General features: G+C 40.2%; 1 protein-coding gene across 5 annotated transcripts in view; it reads left to right on the top strand.

Annotated features, from left to right (window-relative positions):
- PIGK (phosphatidylinositol glycan anchor biosynthesis class K) overlaps positions 1–21,197 on the top strand; it is a 148,181-nt gene that overhangs the window by 32,427 nt on the left and 94,557 nt on the right. For 4 of the 5 annotated variants that reach the window (XR_012086459.2, XR_012086458.2, XM_020794705.3 and 1 more), the window contains exon 9: positions 1,440–1,612. Coding sequence is in view for 3 of the 5 variants with exons in the window: in XM_020794705.3 (XP_020650364.3) it covers positions 1,440–1,612 (173 nt within the window). In the remaining 2 variants the exon portion in view is untranslated. Of the gene's footprint in view, positions 1–1,439; positions 1,613–3,106; positions 3,290–21,197 lie in introns of those variants that run through there. The other variant, XM_072997818.2, reaches the window with a different exon arrangement.

Below are 21,197 nucleotides of genomic sequence, written 5' to 3'. Positions count from 1 at the left end.
GATTGCCAAAACCCTGAAACTGAGCTGCAGCACGGTGACTGAGACCATACAGCGGTTTAACAGGACAGGTTCCACTCTGAACAGGCCTTGCTACGGTCGACCAAAGAAGTTGAGTGCCCGTGATCAGCGTCATATCCAGAGGTTGGCTTGGGGAAATAGACGTATGAGTGCTGTCAGCACTGCTGCAGAGGTTGAAGGGGTGGGGGAGTCAGCCTGTCAGTGCTCAGACTATATGCCACACACTGCATCAAATTGATCTCTAGGGCTGTCATCCAGAAGGAAGCCACTTCTAAAGATGATGCACAAGAAAGCCCTCAGACAGTTTGCTGCAGACATGCAGACTAAGGACATGGAATTCTGGAACCATGTCCTTTGGTCCAGTGAGACCAAGATAAACCTCATTGGTTCAGATGGTGTCAAGTGTGTGTTGTGGCAACCAGGTGAGGAGTACACAGACAAGTGTGTCATGCCTACAGTCAAGCATGGTGGTGGGAGTGTCATGGTCTGGGGCTGCACAAGTGCTGCCAGCACTGGGGAGCTACACTTCATTGAGGGAACCATGAATGCCAACATGTACTGATCCCCTTCCTTCAGAGACTGGGCCACAGGGCAGTATTCCAACATGACGACCCCAAACACACCTCCAAAACGACCACTGTCTTGCTAAAGAAGCTGAGGGTAAAGGTGATGGACTGGCCAAGCATGCCTCCAGACCTAAACCCTATTGAGCCTGAAATGGAAGGTGGAGGTGTGCAAGGTCTCAAGGTCTCTTAATATCCACCAGCTCTGTGATGTCATCATGGAGGAGTGGAAGAGGACTCAAGTGGCAACCTGTGAAGCTCTGGTGAACTCTATGCCCAAGAGGGTTAAGGCAGTGCTGGAAAATAATGGTGGCCACACAAAATATTGACACTTTGTGCCCAATTTGGACATTGTCATTTAGGGGTGTACTCCCTTTTGTTGCCAGCGGTTTAGACATGAATGGCTGTGTGTTGTGTTATTTTGAGGGGACAGCACATTTACACTGTTGTACTAGCTGTATACTCACTCCTTTACATTTGTGGCCAAGTGTCATTTCTTCAGTGTTGTCACATGAAAATAAATGTATGTATGTATGTATGTATGTATGTATGTATGTATGTATGTATGTATGTATGTATGTATGTATGTATGTATGTATGTATGTATGTATGTATGTATGTATGTATGTATGTATGTATGTATGTATGTATGTATGTATGTCCACAAAATCAGTTTGTTTTATTGTTTGAGGGCTATGTTTAGCTTAATATGCTTCTCCTGATGCCCAGGAGGAAAAAATAAATGTCAAGGTTTTTGCATTGGTGTACTTTGGCTGTCATACTAAGTGTCCTTTGCTTGCTAGAATAATATTGGATGAAACAATTGTGTAGATTCCTGTATTTTTGTTTTGTTTACAGTTTCAGGTGTGCCCCAAGAGCTTGTGTGTCTCTACACCTGGTCATCGGACAGATCTGTTTCAGAGAGATCCTGAAAACGTCCTGATAACTGATTTCTTTGGAAGCGTACGAAAGGTGGAGATTACAACTGAGATAATTTCTTTGGATCCTAATTTAGCTCCTGCAGAGTCCAGGTATCTTGTTGCTTTTTCCCTAACCTCAGACTTCCATGTTTTGAATAAGCCACAAATATAAATTAGTGCTCTTCAGTCTGTATATGTCTTCGGGTACGTCTGAAGCAACATTAGACTTTGTTTAGGATGTTACTTTGTGGAAGAGCATTTAAAAAAACACATTCCCTTATTTAATGTTACTTTGGCATTTGTACTTCTGTTGATCACGTATCATAAGGGATACCTGACATTACAGGTATGTGGAAGATTTGATACTGAACGTATGCAAGGAAGTTATCATACAGGAGAGTCAGAAGCAAATGTTTAATGAATTCAGAGGGCCCAGGGCTGAAAGTGTACAATGAATAGAAATCAGGCAGTCCATTTGAATTCACTGTAGAGTTTGGTAAGAATTGTGGTAAAAAGGGTGCAAGGTGACAGACAGTGCCTGGCCAACATGGTTGTAAGGATCGATATGCAAACTGAGTGGCTGTTTCAGCAAAACATTTAACAACCAGGATGTTTGAAACGGGGAGCTTGAAGCTTCAGGTTCATATACATCTGGGGCACCAGGGAAAATATAAATATGGAAGAGCAGTATATCCATTACTGTCCTTATGGACAGAGAAATTGAAAAGTTGTGACGGTGTTCACACATTTTTACTCAATGCTTATAACTTGAAGCAGTTAAAACAGTAAACCTGACATTAATCTCAGGGAAAATTCTGGAGCAGATTATAAAGTAGCCACTGTGTAAGCAGGTTGAAAACAATGCAGTGATAACTAGAAGCCAATAGGAACAAATCCTGCCAGACTAACCTTATCTTGTTTTGTCAGGAACAAATCCTGCCAGACTAACCTTATCTTGTTTTTTTGATCAGGTAACCTTCCTGGTAGATGGTAGGAATACTGTAGATTTAGTATAGCTTGCTTTCAGCAGGTTTTTGCCCCATTATATTCTGATTAGTAAACTAATTGGGTGTGGGTTTGATTAAACAGCTATAGGCATCTGCTGGTTGCAGAGTCTTACTCAGAGACTACTTATCAATTGCTTCTTCTCAAACTAGGAGGAGATAACAAGTGAGGTACCATATGGCCCAGTCCTGGGCCTGGTGCTCTTTGATATTTTTTAAATGACTTGAATGAGGGGGTGCAGATAATGCTTAACAAATTTGCAGATTAAATAAAATTGGGTGGAATAACTAATACCCTGAAAGACAGAAACAAAATTCAGAAAGGTCTTGATAGGCTTGATAGAAACAACAGAATGAAATATAACAGGAACAAGTGCAAAGTTCTACAGCTAGAAAAACGAAACCAAATGCACAGTTATAAGTTGTGGGATACTCGGCAGTAATACTACATGCAAGAAAGATCTTGGAATTCTTTTAGAACACAAGCTGAATATGAGCCAACAGTGTGATGTGGCTGCAAAAAATGCCAATGCTATTTTGACTGCATTAACAGAAGTGTAGTTTCCAAATTCCATGAAATACTTGTTCCTTTTTTATTCAGCGCTTGGGTACTGTGTCCAGTTCTGGACACCACACTTTAAGAAGAATGGCAGCAAACTGGAACAAGTTCAGAGAAGGGCAACAAGGATGATCAGGGGACTGGAAATCAAGCCCTATGAAGAAGGACTGAAAGAATTGGGCATGTTTAGCCCTGAGAAAAGAAGAATGAGGGGGATATAATTTTTCAAGTATTTGAAGACTGCTGTCCAGAGGAGGGGCAGGATCTGTTCTCAGTCATCCCATAGTGCAGGACGCATAATAATGGGCTCAAATTACAGGACTGAACATCAGTTGGTAGCCGAAAAAACCTCCTAACTGTTAGAGCAGTATGGCAATGGAACCAGTTACTCCAGGAGGTGGTGAGCACTCCAACACTTTGATTTGGATTCCTGTATAGAGCAGGAGATTGTGCTTGATGGTCTTATAGGCTTCTTCTAGCCCCATTTGTCTATAATTCTATGTACTTGTTTGAATTTCAGATGAAGTGCCACACATAGAGCTTTCAAATAACCTGGCATCATTTTCAAATCACTGTTTTCAATGAGATAGTTCACATATGCAGTTGCAGAGCACATAATGATGAGGTTATGAAGAAGGGAAATATATGTATAGATGACAGACTCTTACTTTCTTTTTCAGCCTGAGAGTGATTTCTTGGTTCCAGGACACACAGCATGCATAAATACTAGTGCCCTGTGGCATGCATTATGTGGAAACGTGATTGGGCATTAATGTCTAAATCCTTTTGCCCTTTAGGCTGTTATGTACAAGCCAGAAGTAAACGGTGGGGAAAGCATTCCTTTAAAGCACTTAGATTAGTATTCATTTGCCTAAACACAGAGTGGAAGGGCAATCACATAATTATTCCTCTCTGCCCCTTGGAAAGCTCCCAGGTTCTTTTCTGTTCTCGCGCTGGCTGCTAGATCACTCACACAACTGTTGTGTGCCTGGAAGCCTGCTGGAGCAGGAGGCAAAACTTGCACAATTGCCCTTCTGCTCCACATTTGGCCATGGGATACTGGCTCATTCTGCTTTTCTCTTCTACAGTATGTTTACAGAATGTAGAATTTCAGCAACAAGTTGGTTTTATTGATGGTGTTATATTGCCATCTGTTGGGAAGATATGGAATAAACAAGAGTCTTTCAGAGTGATAATTAGGCTTTCATCTAGATTCTGGCTATTGATGTTGGTGTTTATACCACAAATGAATCTTCCCTATAGTCTGAATGATGTTGCATTTATTTGTTGGAGTTCTGTGGTTTATCCTCATTGCAAGTCTTGAAATTGTCAAATTTCAGAGCGGCTCAACAAGTGAGCTATGTACCTGAGTGCAGATTTGAACCTGGCTTTTCCCCTGACCTTGTTTGACATTTTGATCACTGTATTACATTGGCTCAAATTCTGGAACAACTGTTCTCTTGGTTTTGTTAATATTGATTTTTCCCATATACGTAAATTTGGAAGCGTATTAATTCTGAAAAAATAAAGAAATACATTGCAGCATTCCTTTCCCCCTTAGATTTGCAGGAATGATCATATTTTTGTTGTTGTTGACTTGTTAAGTCATGTCCAACTCTTCGTGGCCCATGGACCAGAGCACATCAGGCCCTCCCTGTCTTCCACTGGCTCCCGGAGTTGGGTCAATTCATGTTGGTAGCTTCAAAGACACTGTCCAACCATCTTGTCCTCTGATGTCCCCTTCTCCTCTTGTTTCACACTTTCCCAACATCAAGGTCTTTTCCAGGGAGTCCTGTCTTCTTATGAGATGGCCAAAATATTGGAGCCTCAGTTTCAGGATCTGTCCTTCCAGATCCTACTAAAATAAACATAATTTAGTAAATGTTTATCAACATCTCCATTGGTAAATTAGTCAGCAATAGTATCTTAAAATGTTTTCTAATTTTGAGAGTAGTTGACAACTACACAAGTCTGCAACTACACAAAATAGCCAAAGACCAGCTTTTCAACAGAAGAGGAAATGTAAACTATTTCTTATCCTTTCTATGTTTTGATTAGGGGCATGGTGGCACTGTGGGTTAAACCACAGAAGCCTCTGTGCTGCATGGTCAGAAGACCAGTGGTCGTAATATCGAATCCATGTGACGGAGTGAGCTCCCGTCGCTTTTCCCAGCTCCTGCCAATCTAGCAGTTTGAAAGCATGCAAATGCAAGGAGATAAATAGGTACCATCTCGGTGGGAAGGTAATGATGTTCCATGTCTAGTCGTGCTGGCGGAAACTGTCTATGGACAAAACACTCGCTCTATGGCTTGGAAATGGGGATGAGCACCGCGCCCTAGCGTTGGACACAACTGGACTATATATCAAGGGGAACCTTTACCTATGTTTTGATTGTGTTGTTTAAGGAGGTCTGGGGGGGGGGGCTACTATGATGAGCACCTGCACTTTCAAATATAACCCTGTGCCATTGGTACTAGTACTTTGTCAGTGATACCTTAGTCCTAACAGTTTGTCTCAGGTTAGTCATATTGCTCTTATGATCAAAGCTTTCTGTGCAGTGTATGGCAAGAAGTTAAAGGAGTCCTGCTTCTCCTCTTTTCTCCACCACTCTTCTAACTCCTTTCTCAAATACTCCTCAAATGTTTGCAAGACTTAGGTGCGCGTGCTGTGCTGGCTGCCCATGTCTGTCTAATCATGTCACCCATCTCTGAACTGTGCATTCACATAGGTGATCTAACTTGCACATTCATTTTTTATTTTTGCTAATGCTGCAGGCTGCATATGCTCATGTGTGGAAACATGCACTTTTATACTCAGCTTTTGTTAAATTTTCAACTTGGGTTGTGAATTAGCATTAGGAATATTTGTTTTGGGACAATAAATCTCATAATTTTCTATTCTGGGAGCTCTGCCTGACAGATGCTTTAAATTAAAACATCAAAATGTGCCTCAACTGGGAGGAAGGCCTCAACTGGAAGGCTTTGAGGCCCAGCTAGGCCTAAATCTGCCCAAGCTTCTTTCTGAATAGGAAGCTAGGCAGAGGTAGGCCTAGTTAGTCCAGAGGCTTCCAGTTGAGGCCTTTTCCCCGAAGTGAGCCACAAATAGGTATCTGTAAAGCGTCTGTTTGTCAGATAGAACTGGCAGAATTGAAACTTATGGGATTCCTAGTCCAGAAAATATGAAATTCCTATCACTATTTGTGCCATTCTCCCCCCTTTCTTTTCTTGGACTTCAAATTCCAAAATTCTCCAAGAATTCCACTGGCAGAATTTTGAGAGTTACAGCCCACAAACACACACCTGCTGAGAAACTAAGGGGGTGAAGGGATATGTGTTTTATTACGAAAAATCTCCCCCTGCTGGTCATTTTATCACTTCGAGAGGTATAGGTATGCCAGCTAGATTTCAGCCAAAGAGACATCTTTGGTCTAACAAATTTATTTTGGTGTGAACCTCTGTGGATTGCAGCAAACTTCTTTAGACATATTCATTGCAATCCATGAACAACCACCTGAAATAAATCTCGTCGTCTCAAAGGTTCTGCAGTACTTCTTTCTCCTTGTGTGCAGATAGACTAACGTGGGTAGATAGACTAACACGGGTACCTCTATGGATGAGATGACCAGATTTATTTCAGGTGATTGCTCATGGGCTGCAGTGAGTATGTCTAAAGAATGTGTATGAGTGCAGACAGTAACACTTGCTTAACTTGTTCTAATCTCTCATAGCGACTTTTCCATACTATTGCTCCACATCTTCCCATGCAAAGTATTCACACTTACAGTCGTGCCCCGCTGAATGATTACCCCGCTCTACGACAAATCCGCTTTACGTTGACGTTTTTGTGATCGCTTTTGCGATTGCAAAGCAATGTTTTAAAAGGGTTTTTTTCGCTGTGTGATGATCATTTCCCTGCTTCGGGAACCAATTTTCGCTTTGTAATGATCAGCAAATAGCTGATCATCGGGTTTCAAAATGGCCTCCAACTGAAGAAAATGGCCCCCCGCTGTTTTCTAGGACGGATTCCCCGCTTTACAGGCACCGAAAATGGCTGCCGTATGGAGGATCTTCACTGGACGAGCAGGTATTCAGCCCATTGGAACGCATTGAACAGTTTTCAATGCGTTTCAGTGGATTTTAAAAATTTTGTTTGATGCCATTTTCGTTCTACAGCGATTTCGCTGGAACAAATTAACGTCGTCAAGCAAGGCACCACTGTATATAGTTAAGTCTTAGTCCAAAACAAGCCTTGCTTTCCAGACTCCAGGAAGGGAAAGCATATAAAACAGGATCTCTCTTCTAGAAAGGAGGACTGTCAGGAGCGTTTTAAGATAATCAGGGCTGAAGAAAAGATTAACAAGATGATCCTAGAATACCTTTACAAGGGAGTAAGCCCCACTGAGCCACAGTATTCTCTCTGTAAATGCCTTGGTTTCCACTGTTAAGCATAAATTCCTTGCTCTTATAAAGTAGTCTGATGCTTTTGGCCACCTGGCTGCTGTTTATTATGTTTGCAATTTTAAGTCACCATTAAAGACCAAGGCATCCTACTCCCAGTCACCCTGAATATGTAAATCTTTGAGCTGTGTTAGAAAGAGTTATATTAAGAGACAAACTTTGAAGTGTAGTTTTAAAACTCTACAAAGGATATCTTTCATTTTTTTTACAAAGCTGTAGCATTTTTCCACCAAGATCAAATATCTTTTTTTTTTCATTAAAAGAACTTGAAAAAGTTATTTAAGACAAGAATGTCATTTTCCACAGTCTCCTTTCAGAATTTAAGGACATCCACACAAAAATCATCCCGGGGGGGGGGGAGTTGTATACTGCACGAACAGAACTCACCACTCAGCAAAAAGGTTTCTTTTGTCTGAAGATTTGGCTATTATTGCTAGATCCACACAGAAGCTAAATGTGATATCGATACCATGGTGTACCTTTCCTAAACGCACAAGAGAAAAAGCCCATTCATACTTACAAACTGGCATTACTCTTACTGAGGGTTTTATTGCTAGAGAGGGCTCAGCTTTCTTACTTCATTTCTTTAATGATACATAAGCAGCCTCTAAATTGTACTGTGGTTGCCTCTTGTATTTACTATTCTTTCTGTGCTTCAGGCAGACTGCAGAAATAGATAGAATGGCCAGTGAAATTTAGTTTTCATTCTCCCATGCTTCTTCACCATGTGATATCAGGCAGTGAATGGAGCAAGTTTTTGCAGAGTTTATTTTATATAAAAATTGACAATACAGAGTAGTAGAAGTACTGTATTTATCACAGGGCCGTTTTGACCATATGAATACTCAAGTCAGGAAGCTGTGTTATATACACTTGAGGAACAGTGAGGGTTGTCTTTAGAATTTACTACTGGTTCTGCACCATCCCAAAGGGCCACCAGAAAAAGTAGCTGGTAAACTCTTTCTCTGTGTTTTATTACTACAAAATCCTGAGCGGGTCACCAAGCTTGGAATTGACTTGATGACATATAATTATTAATTATTTTTAATTGCCTAATCATTGCTCCATTTCGAAGTATTTGTTGGATTTAACTATTGCTAAAATATTGCTATCTTTGCTTCTGCTCTTGTCATGGTATGCAATGATTAGCTTGCTCTCTTTGCTATAGATTTAGTAAAGCAGCTTTAGTAATCAAGGAACGATAAATCTATTCTTGCAGCAGCCAAGTAGGACGGTACGTGTCAGTAACTGGAAAGCTCAAGACAGAAATGGAGTCTTCTTCACTGGGCTAAGGTCAGAAGGCCCATCGTAAGCAAATGAATATTGCCAGTTTCAGGAAAGAAATTGCTACCCTGTTTCCCCTAAAATAAGACCTAACCTGAAAATAAGCCCTAGTATGATTTTGCAAATGCTCATAGTATAAGACCTACCCCAAAAATAAGTTAGGTGAAACCCCATCCTCCACCATTGAGCAGCATCCAGAAGATGACACGACTGTATTTGAATAAACATAGAAACAGGGTATTAACTCTTCTAGAAACATTTTCCTCAGGTGAGTTACAATACATGGAAAAAAATATTATGTTAGAGAAGAGTGAAATTATTTGACAAAGTAAGATTTATTTTGCATCAGTTTTTTGAAAGGACATTTCCTTTAGAAGTTCTACTGTGCTCAGTATGGCTCTCTCCAGAGTAAGGATGCCCAGAATGGCAAATTAGTACTTTGATCTTATGCACAGTTATTCAGAAAACAGTCTCTGTGTTCAGTGTGGGACTTAACTCCTAAGTATGCTATGCGATTGAAATCTGCATTGGAATTCTGCTTTTCAGATCCAGAGGACCTGCTTTATCACCTAGTCATGCTTCCGTCCCACCAGTGGAAGTGATAAATTAACAGTGGGAATAAGCAATTAATTCAGGACAAATTAAAGCAATTTTATTTCAGCAATGTTGACTTTGTCTTTCCACCAAAAGGTGGTGAAGGATATTTTAGAGCCTGAACAATAAAAATTGCACTGGGGCATATATGGATGTGAGGAGTAAAATCAAGTCTAATTGCCAGCCAGCCAGTTAGGTGCTGTTTGAATCCTGTGTCACTTTTTTTTTTTTTTTTTTTTTTGGAAAAAGGCAATCAGGGTCAAAGCTGTGTATTTAATGTGTTTTTTTCAAGCCAGATTGGAGCTGCGCTGAGTCATTTGTAAATTTAGGTTTCAGGCATTAAGGCTTTTGTGGCCATTTATAGCCCCATCTAGAGATTACAGTCCTAGGTAGTAATGGAGAGTATGCAACTTACACACATTCCTCATAGCTGCTTTAAAAGATTAGGTCAGAATGACAAGTCTCCACTGAGCCAGAAGATGGCAGTTCTGCCAAGCACAAAGTTTTAGTTCAAGGATTAGCAGGTCTGTAAGTTTAGCACATTTGTGAATACACCTTGTAGTACAACAGCAAAACGTAAGTCAATATGCTCTAGAAGTACAGAATAATTTTAATACTATTTCATCAGAAGAGTTTAATCTATGTATTGCATTTGTTTGAAATGCAATCAGTCAAACTTGGAGACAGAATGTAAATAATAGTACAATTTTTTTTGCACTCAGTGTGATGTGCTGGATAGAGTAATGGACTAGGTAGGATTCAAGAGACCTGGATTCAGTTCTCTTGCTCTGCCATGGAAACACTCCTTAGACACCCCACCTTGAAAACTTTATTAGGGTTGTTATAAGTCACTTCTGATTTGGTGGCACACAAGGACAAACAAAATTGTTTTAAAGCACAAGAAAAGATTAATAGGTTCTCCACATATACTCTAATCTTGTGGGTCAGAAATCTGAACTATGGTAGTGGAAAAGGTGGCTGGGTCACTGTAGCTGCAGGACAGAAATGAATACAACAAAGGAGAGTTGCTTACCTCCAGTCTGAATCTTCAGGATAAGGTCAGCTGAGCGACCAATGAGGCACCCACAAAATTATAAGATGAAGCTTTGGCTCGCAAGAGGGGCGAGTCTTTGTTTCAGAGTCTGAATGGTCCTTCTAGTATTGGTATCCACAGAAAACATATATATCTCATAAATTTTATCTTATGGACTGTTGACACAGCTGTAGGTCTGGGCTATTACAAGAATCAAATCACTTGTCCCGCCTTCCCCATCTTTGTATCTTCCAGAGGTGCCTAAGTGGCCTTCTTGGCTGGGTGATAGGAACAGAAGTCTGGAGGGCACCTGGCTGAGAAGAGCTGTTTTAGAAACTCTGTGCTATATTTCACAGTAAAAGCTTTCCACCTGTACTAGATTGTGAACATGTAAAGAACAGATTGAGTACGGTTCATTTTTTAACACAGTATTTGAATTTGCAACATTGGGCTTGTATTTGCATGGGTTATTGGGCAGTCTTTGCCACACCTGCTTTCCCATCAGCCTGCTATGAAAGTAGGCAGGAACAAACTCTATTAAAGAATGTCTTCTTTAATAGAGTTTGTTCCTGCACAGAACTTGCGAACTAGGCTGCAAGTGTTTGTTTAGCAAAACTGTTCATAAAAGATTGTATGTATTAAACATTGATAATAATGGTTGGATGTCCTGTAATCTGTCCCAGAAGTGTTTGTCTTTTCTGATTGGCAGTTAATTGGTCTTACAAACCATTCATATGCAGTGCAATACGTATAATGGCAAATGGGGAGGTATTCCCCATTTGGAGGAACAGCATTTTTATCAATAGAACAAACACAATTGCGAAATTAATACTGTAGAGTGGAATTTGCCTAGTGAAAAGTCAAGAAACATGAACTGATAGGAACTATAGAGAAGACTCTCAAGAGCTTTGGAAGAAAATGAAAGCACTGGATAGTTTTGAATACATTGTGATACTGCAGATATAGCTGCTACCACAGTTAATTTAGTAAGAAAGATAATTTACATAGGGGTATTGCATTAAATTGTTAAAAAGAAAAAAAATCTGAAAATCTGAAGTGTGGGTCTTTCTTTTCTTTTTTAAAAAGATAGTCGTAATATACCTCCAAGTTGCTGAGTTTAATGGGTTTATATTCATCACCACAGGATACATATGGCCCATGAATTGTGTGCAGACTTCACAGGTCCCCAAGTCACTCACCAGTTTGCTTGACCCCACCATTTTAGTGGACGAATGGCAGAGGGAGAGTCAGCTGTTTGGTAGGCAAGGAGGAGCATCATATCTCCTAGTGAAGGAGAAGAGTCTGCCTCTGCCCATCTTAGCAAGAAGAATCTTGGAAAGCCAAGATGAGAGATTTCGGTGTAGAGTGTGGGATGTTTTAAAATTCCTCAACTACATGTCAGGATAGGTTATGGATGTGATAATGTCTTTTTAAGTTTGGGTAAGCAAAGAATTATAATTATTTCCTCAACCCACTTTCTTCAGCCAATTTGAAGCCCTTATACCCTATACAGAGCTAAACACTGGGCCAAGTTTGATCCTGCTTCCTTCCTATGAAATCTAGACCTTGAAAGGAATTCTGTCTTTTTTTTAATACAGAAGGTGTAGTCAAGAAAAACTAAGAAGACCAGTCATGACCAGCTGTCCTGCTTATGACCAACAAATCTGAGTTTGTGACATCCTGATTTAAAAGGGGATTACTCCCCCTGGAGAAATTATTTGGGGAATTTTTTTCCAATTGAGAAAAAGGGGAGGGCTACATTATTTCCATCACTGTAATGTGTAGCTTATTTAAGAAAGCTATCTGTAGAGTCAGAAATGATAGATTTGGTTGCCTTTACTCCTAGAACACATATTCACTTTCAACAAGGACAGCTTTGTCACACACAAAGTCTTGTATGCTTATCTGATCAATAACAAATAACACATACCTATTTTTAACATATATTTTCCACAATTGGATATGCATATTAGCTGGCCATGGGAGAAGAGATGTAGGCCATTCAGTAAATCCCAGCTTGCTTTACTCTATGCGTGAACATGGTCTAAACAGAACTAAACCTTCTGTATTAGAACTGTGATGTATTTCCTGGTGTGTCTGTGTGTGTTTAAAGGTAAATGTGGATGTAGAAATTGTCAGATTGCTTATTGTGTAATTAAGAGGCATTTAATTTGCAACATTTTCCCAATAGGTTTGTTGCTTGAATTAGCTCTTTCCCTTGTGGTTTTCCCCCCACAGCTCTTCTAAGCTTAGAAGAGCTCTTTTACCACTAATAATGGTAAAGCTAGTAGTGATTTGTTGAATGTTGGCATGTTGTTGGCAACCCATCCTTCCAAACTGTGGTTTGTCAGCCTGCTGCAAACTGTAATTGGGCAACATACCTTTTTGTTGGCTTAAATCATAGCTTGTTGGCTTACAAATGTCTTGTATAAATCATTTCTTCTTGTTATATCTGAATCCAGAAATGAGTCTTGCTCTGACTTAAACAGCAAAGAGTTCTGTAGCATCTTTAAGACTAGCGAATTTTATTTGGCATAAGTTTTTGTGGTCTGCAGTCTGTTTCTTTAGATACATCTTCTTAAAGATTTAAAGATTGTTATTCTGAAAGGTGTCACGGGACTCTGTTGTAACACAGCTACCTCCTTGATTTCCCCACCTCCACTCTGACTTGTTTCCCTTGCCATCGACCCTGAAGCCAGGAGCAGACAAAACAGCAAGAGAGAAACAGACTATAAATAACATATAGTTCATGGATAAAGCAACAAACTGTGCCCAGAATAATCCACGGCTTAGCTTGATATATGTGAACATGACCAATAAGAGATGTGACTACTGGATAGGAAAGGAAAACATGCTTTTTGTACTGCATGTTGAAGCACTGCATTTTAAGCATATGCACTTTATAAACAAAGGCAGTCTGCTGCTCATCAAGAGCCATTCATAAATGGCCTTGCAAAACAGGTACACTGCAATCTGTCATGGTAATTGATGTCTTGTTTTTGTCTTCTTTCTAATTTTTTTTTACTTGCAAAATGGGTGCCCTCTTTATAGGGACAGGAGAAAGCTAGGTAAACAAGATCACACTCATGATTTAATGATCCTCAGTTCACTAGAGACCTATTTTGTTAGTTATGTTAGGATTTGAAAACTTGTTATCCCAGTTGATGAAATAGTGTTTGCACAAGTCCAGCATTTTCACTTCGTTGGGAAATCCATAGTTGTGATTGTTATGTTTTTTTGCTCCATTATGTGCCCGGTGTTCCCTCTGGCATACAAGGCTGAAGCTCAAAAATGCGTTTTTAAAACATGGGTTGCTTCATTTATTTTCCTGCCCCTGTTTTCTTTTCGTCCTTAAAATATCATTAGCTAAAAAAAAATTAGTCTGCGGCATTCTGCTATAATTTGTCAGTTTGTTTTGTAGTATGTTAACTCCAGTGGATGTTGAGATGGTTGCAGTGGAATTTGGTGCATGTGGTTGGGTACAATTCTGTGAGAGTTCTAGCAAAGAGCAATTCTAGCAAAGAGCAAGAAGACAATGAGATAGGAGGCACAGAAATTTGATGGTTTCTCAGCCTCATGTGGCGCTCATGCAAGTAGCTTTAAATCTTTTTCATGTGAACATCACCAAAGCTCTGCAGGAGAGCAAGAAAACCTTGGGAGTTTTGTTTGTGTGTGAGAGAGAACACACAGCTTTTTGTGACACCTGAAAAAATCCTCATAAATCTGAACAGCAGCCGAAACTTCAGCAGACCTATCTTAGCTGCTGATTCTCCCAAGGAGTTCTGAGAAGTGAACTTCATAATAAGGGAGAGATGTCTCGGAGATCAGGGAAATGTTGGCGGTCAAATTGAGCCATCAGGCTGCAAGCTGCCTATCTCTGTCATAGAACTGTTAGTAGGAGCAACATGTTTGTTGATGAGTATATATGCACTGTGAAATAAAAGCCAAAAAAAGGCAGGCTGCTGAGGTTGATCTCTTAATTTTCTTCATTCACTGGCTTTTTGGCAATCAGAATGTGTTACACTATTTCTTTTTGCCTGAAGAAAATGGAACTAAGCACATAGCTATAAATTCTAGAGAGCCACAGGGTGCAGGCAACCTTAATATTTTTCTGTTTGGCATTAAATCATATGCAAGTGCTCTCAATCTTCGCCTTTCTCAATTTTGTGGAAAAGCTTATTCTCTGGTTTTCGAGTGCCTAAAGGATTACTTTTCAGATGGTTAGAAACTTCTATCACTCAACAAAACAGAAAGTCAGCCTATACACTAAAGAGCTGCCTTTGTATTCTTATTATGATTATTGTTTTAGAGCTGAAAACTAGATTAAATGTAGAAATTAACTGAGAAATCTTGCTTTGTGCAATGTTTGTTTGTTTGTTTCTGCCACGCCTCCTCTGAAAAGGCCTTAAATGGAACTAACAGTAACAACAACAACAACAACAACAACTACTACTACTACTACTACTGCTACTACTATTATTATTATTATTGAAAACATAAATCACCCATTGTATAATGGGATGACAGCATCAAGCAATTAAAAACCCTTCAGCAGCAACCAGCTTAAAAGCCAAAGGTCGGTCTGAATGCAAATCTGTTTGCTTGGCAGCAGAAAGAAAATAGAATGGGAGGCAACTTTGCCTTCCCTAACTGTGGGGATTAGGGAAGGATTAAGAACATGGGCGTAGCCAGTGAGAAAGCTCTCTCTTGTATGCCCACTATGTTTTTCTCCTTCAGTGATGGTGGAATTAATTGGCGGGCCTAGAATTGGAAGGCACTCCTGACTGTGATGTGCTCATTTCCTCTTCCGCTCGCCAAATTTAATGGAGAAGAACCTTGAAGACTGCTTTTCATCCTAGTTTGTATTCAAAGGCGACAGGTATTTTTATCCTAGCCACCTTGGAATTCCTTTAAAACTGAATGAGAAGCATAAATAAGAAAAAAGGAAAAGGCGACTATTCAGCTGATGTAGTTGTTTCTTGTCTCTGGCTCTTTTAAAATACTGGTGGGATTGTGGATAGTCTGTCTTAGACCATAAAATATATAAAAAAGAAAATGTACTCCATGAAAATGTTTGTTTGTTTGTACATTGCTTTTTATGTGTGCAACTTGACAACAATTTTCTTCTATTCATTATAGCAGTATAGATGGCTGCCCTTGTTTTCAGGTCAGAAAACCAAGGACTAGACTTTATGTCTAACATCATTTATTGAGATAGAATCCTCCTAGATTTAAACTCTTCCAACAGAACAAACAAACTTCCGAATAGAAAATACTCATTAACTGGTGCATCGGTGAGATGAGAAAATGCCACCACTTCAAGGAGATGCAACCCAAAGATAAAAATTTACTTAGGCTTGATCTGTTTGTACCTTTACCGATCTGGAAAGGGAAGGGTTACTCTCCATATGGTAGTTGGTAATACAGTGGTGCCTCGCTTGATAAGGATAATCCGTTCCAGCAAAATCGCTGTTAAGCAAAAACCTCATCAACCGAAATAAAAAAGCCCATTGAAACGCATTGAAAACTGCTCAATGTGTTCCAATGGGTGAAATACCTCAGTGTCCAGGGAAGATCCTCCATAGGGCGGCCAATTTCTGGTGCCTGTAATGCGAGGAATCCGTGCTAAGCACAGCGGGGAGCCATTTTAAACAGCGGGCGGCCATTTTGAAACCCGACAATCAGCTGTTTTCTGGTCGTAGTAAAGCGAAAAATCGGTTCCCAAAGCAGGGAGCCGATCATCGTGAAGCGATTTTTTCTCATTTAAAACATTGTTTTGCACTTCATCGTTAAGTGATTTCCTCATCTAACAAGGTAATTGTCAAGCGGGGCACCACTGTGGCAAATCCTTATGATGACAATAGCTTGGATCTTTCCCCCTGTGACATTCCACATTACAGACATAACCCATGTGTGTTGCACTTGTTGATGGAGACACTGCTTCTGTATGATATGTCAAGTGGTAGAACCAGACCTGAAAGTTGAACAAGATTGAGGATTTGACTTATACAGAAAGCTAGCCAGTTAAAATCTACTTCTACAGTACCAGAAGATACAGTACTCATGTAAAACTGTAGCTCTAGACACTGGTAACAAATAGTATTGTTTCATCTTCAACAAAATGAGTTTAAAATAAAGCTGATTTTACTTTGAGTATTCATGAGTTTTGAGAAAAGCTACTTGTGTTCTATTCTTAAGTCAAATCAAATAAAATCTCCAGATGGTTGTAGGAAGCAAGGATTTGTCTGGTGAAGCAGACAGACTAAAGTAAGTATCCAAGGTCAGATGCCAAAACTTCTGCTCATCTGACCTGTGGATGAGAGAGAGAATTGCTGCAAGCAGTTGAGCAGAAGTGCCATTCATATTGTACCCAGTTTGATCATCATGTTTTGCAGCCTGATGAGGTCAGGTTGCATGCCTTCACTGGGGAAGCAGTGACTGTGCTTGCGAAGAAGGGCAGTCAGTCACAGGTAGGCTGACCAAATTAAAAAGCATTAACATTTATGGTTGATTGTCCCTGTAGGGACCAATTGCATATATAAAGTCACTGGCTGAATTGGCCAGCAATTCACTTAATGACTTAATGACTACATTAGTAACCTTTTAAAAATGAACCCAAATATTCTAAACTGGAAAAATGCTTTATAACCTTCAGTCCAAAGGTTAAAGTTAGTCTGCAGAGCATATATCCTAGACAAGATTTTGTGTTGGATGTCAAAAAATTTGAATGGGTGATGGTAGTTGTTCATACTTGAATTAAAATTTCTGACACACTGGGATTTCAGTAGTCATAAATTTGTGAAATAGGACAAGGTGCCTATTTTCTAATTACAGCTTTACACATTTAGCAAGGTGAAAATTACTCGTGTGTAGCTTTAACTTGGCCTTCTCATATGGTGATCACTGGAAGACAAGAGGAGAATATGTTTGTGTGAGAGAGGATCCCTCTGTGTGTGTGTGTGTGTGTGTGTATGTGTATGTGTGTGTGTGTGAGAGAGAGAGAATAAATGTTTCTGTATATGAGAGAATGACTGGATGTGGGGGACAGGGAGAGGGAGAATAAATGGACCTATGTGTAAAGTTGATTGAGTATATTTTGCTGGGATGCATGCTTACAGTATACATGTGTAAATGTGCTGCAAACTCTATCAGTATAATTTTAGTTGCTGAATTTCTTCCTTTTTGTAGTATGTTTTAGCGAGAGAGTCATGCTAGTATGTTTCAACAAGAACAACAAAAATCAAAGGAACACAGAAAGATTGTAATGCCTTTAGGAATAATGCATTTATTTCATTGTGGGTCGCAGTCCACTTCTTCAGATACATTGTTCAGGCATGTAAATCTTATTTCCTAAAGCAGTGTGCACAACCTGTATCTAAGTTATATGAAGGGCACATAAGATGGGAAATCTATGAATTGATAGCTCCACTTAATCTGATTAAACTGGATGATAGATTGCATGTATTAATTTAATAAATGCAGTTGTGCATAAGCTCTTGAATAAAAAATGGAAACTGCAGAGCTCAAGATACAGTATACAGTTGACTGGATTCTCTTCCTGCCTTGCATACAAAAGTAGCATAGCTACATTTCAAAAGCTCTTTGAAGTCTAAGTAATATTGTTTTCTATTTGAATTGACTGGAGACAATTTTCTGTCTTCATGCATCTAGCAATTTATGGATTATGTTTAGTTTGGTGAAGAACTCAGTAATAATATCTGTATAACTATATCATTGATCTCATTTTAGGTGTAAGGTAAAGTTGAAGCTTTGTAGCTCCCCACTGAATATTTTCTTTTTGGTTACTTAAGTATTTGTACTATGTTTCCTGCTAGAGCAGAATGGGAATGAAGACTGGTGTCTGTAGATCTAAATTTTGTCTGGAGAATTGGAGCAGAACAGCTACCCACTGAGACTAAGCCTCAGTCTTTGAAGACATAAGCCTCATTTCTTCTTGTGCTGTCAAACAGAGACCTAGTTTTCTCAAAAGTGGCGAACAAGGGTCTCAGATGTACCCTTTCAGGTTTTTAAGCTGGTACATGATCGAGTGCTCCTTCATGGAGAGAGCAGAGATAGAGTCCTGCATATATAGCACCTTCCTGCTGCCTCCAACTCCACCTCAGAGGCTTAAAGTAGTGGCTCTCAAACTTGGGTGTCCAGATGTTCCCAGAAATCCTGACCAGCACAGCAAGTGGTGAAGGCTTCTGGGAATTGCAGTCCAAGAACACCTAGGGACCCCAGTTTGAGAACTACTGGACTAAAGTACTGGAAGTGGAGAAACTAGCCTCACAGAGTATGAACTTTCATAATACTACAGTATAAGCTGTGAGGGAGAGTGCTGCCTTATGGTTAGCTTTAGCACACTATTAACATTTTATTTCTATTTTCCGCACCCCCACATCCGCACCGAAACAAGGTTTGCCCACTCAAATTAAAAGAGAAAGAGAAAAGTGCCAAGAACTGCTGGATAGCGCTCAGTGGTTTAGGCATCTGGCTGCAGAGCCCAAGGTTGGGAGTTCAGTTCCCCACTGGGCCTCCTTGACATTGGCTGGACTCAGTGATCCATAGAGTCCCTCCCAGCTCTGACATTCTAAGATGATGATGATGATGATTGAACTCAGTAGTGTTTTGTTTCAAAACTCATTTCAGTCATTGAACTGTCTTGAATGGAGAAGGGACTGAAGTGGAATTTGTTGCTGCTGTTTACTTGGAGGGAAAACTTGCCTGGTCACATGGCACCTTTAACACTGACTGCTTTTTTTAAAAAAAATAGCATGAGCTTTGGTTGACACACAGCACACTTCTCCAGTTTTTGTTACAGAAGAGAGCAGTGCCCTTCAAAATAAAACTAATAAAATGAGTGCCAGTCTGCCTGTATTTTCAAAATAAGGAAGAGAGGATGCTGTGGTGATGATCAGACTTGGCCCTAATATCCTGGCCGAAGTAATGATTCCAGACTTGTTTGCCAGTGATTATTTAATCTGTTCTTTTGGGAGCTGCTGGGGTGTAACCCCAAGATCCAACTCTAGCTGAACTACCAATATCTTCTATGTACAGATTTGTGTAGCTAAATCAGGCAGGAAAAAAAGTCCAGAAGAAGTGGGAGAAAGGGTAGGAGAGGAAGCACAATGCTTCTTTCCCTTTGCCTCTCTTTGGTTTTTTTTTTGACAGGTGGGAGGAATCGAGATACAGCTGCAAAATACATATAAAGAATGAGAATGTTTTAACAGACATATCCTCCCTTCCAAGATCCAAATGTATAACTGATCTAACTAGAAATGGATATGTGGCACAAAAGCAAACACTGCCATGTGGGAGGTGCATTTAATATAATAAGACATTAGTCCCAAGCATTTGTCCTTGGAAGTCAGTTCCTTTAAACTCAAGGGACTTCTTGTGGAATCATTTAAAAGCTGTCTTCTTACTCCAATTGTACATCCTTCTGGAGAATGGTTGTCTTTTACTTATATTTGGCCTTCAGAATAGCCAGTTCTTCATGGCCTCTGTGAATCACACCCTGGGTGATACAACCCTGTGCGGAGCCTCATCGGAAAGTTCTGGACTAGAGCTTCTGCGGTAGCAAAAAAACATATAGAATAAGGCCCCTCCCCCCTCGTATAAGTACCTTGGTGCCAAGGCTCCCCTTTCAATTTCTTTCAACCACCACGTTGAGAGCCTCATAGTTCTGCTTTTGTGAGTAAAAGAGATTTTATTCTTGATTCCTTCCTGTTATCAATCTTTTTCCTTTAAATTTTTAGATCAAATTCATTATCATCAGAGATTTTTTTTTCCTTTCTACTTTTCTCGGCCTCCGGCCGCAGTGCACCCCCCTCCCTGAATCATCGTTTTTTTTCTCCTCGAATTATTTTCTCCTATTCATGGCCCCTTTGGGCCCATTTAAACACTGCGTAGTCTGTGATAACAAAATACCACTCTCCGACAGCCACGCCAAGTGTCTTTTTTCCTTGGGAGAGGCACACCAGACGTCCTCCTGCCAGTATTATAAGAACTTCAAGCATGGAGTCCTCCGTTCTTGCTTATCCAGATTAAAACTCAGTCTTTGGGAACAATCCCTTCAACCTACCAAAATGGTCCAACCTCCTTGTAAGGCCACCTCACAAACTAAAGCAATGGAGAAGGCTCTTTCTGAAGCCTCAAAACGTCCATCGACCACACCATCCCACTCCAACGCTTCATCCACTTCGCCTAAAACTTCAAAAAACCATAAATCGAAGCGCTCGATACCGAAATCCTCAATATTGAAGCCCTCTACTAAACATCAAATATCCACCAAAACCTCTTTGGTTCAGGAGCCTTCTCCACCTAAAAGACCTAAACAACATAAGTCTAAAGCTGCAGTCATTTCTCAGCAGCCTCAACAAACCACCAAATCAACCTCTATTGGTTCCCCTTGTGACGATGACAGAATCCCCTCTCATCAACCCTGCTCCCAATGGGATGACAGAGTTGATCGATTAGCATCTTCTCCTCCGAGTCCTCAAAATTCTGTTCTTTTGAGCAACCCTTCCATAGTTGCTTCATCTGACAGGGTCAACTCCGAACAACAACTAGAGACCATACCTTATTCGGTAACATTTGATCTTCCACCACAACCTCCTCAGAGACATCAGGTCCAACAGTCCCTGGAGCTGTCTATTTCATCACGTGTGGCTCAAACCCGCATTCAGCACTCTCACCAGGTTACCGTTTGCCCCGACCAGTGCTCAACCAGACAAACCGCAACCGCCAATCAGCCAGTTGCTC

The sequence above is a fragment of the Pogona vitticeps genome, chromosome 4 (assembly GCF_051106095.1).
Source record: "Pogona vitticeps strain Pit_001003342236 chromosome 4, PviZW2.1, whole genome shotgun sequence".
Lineage (NCBI taxonomy): Eukaryota > Metazoa > Chordata > Lepidosauria > Squamata > Agamidae > Pogona > Pogona vitticeps.
This window is presented reverse-complemented; position numbering and strand designations above follow the sequence as displayed.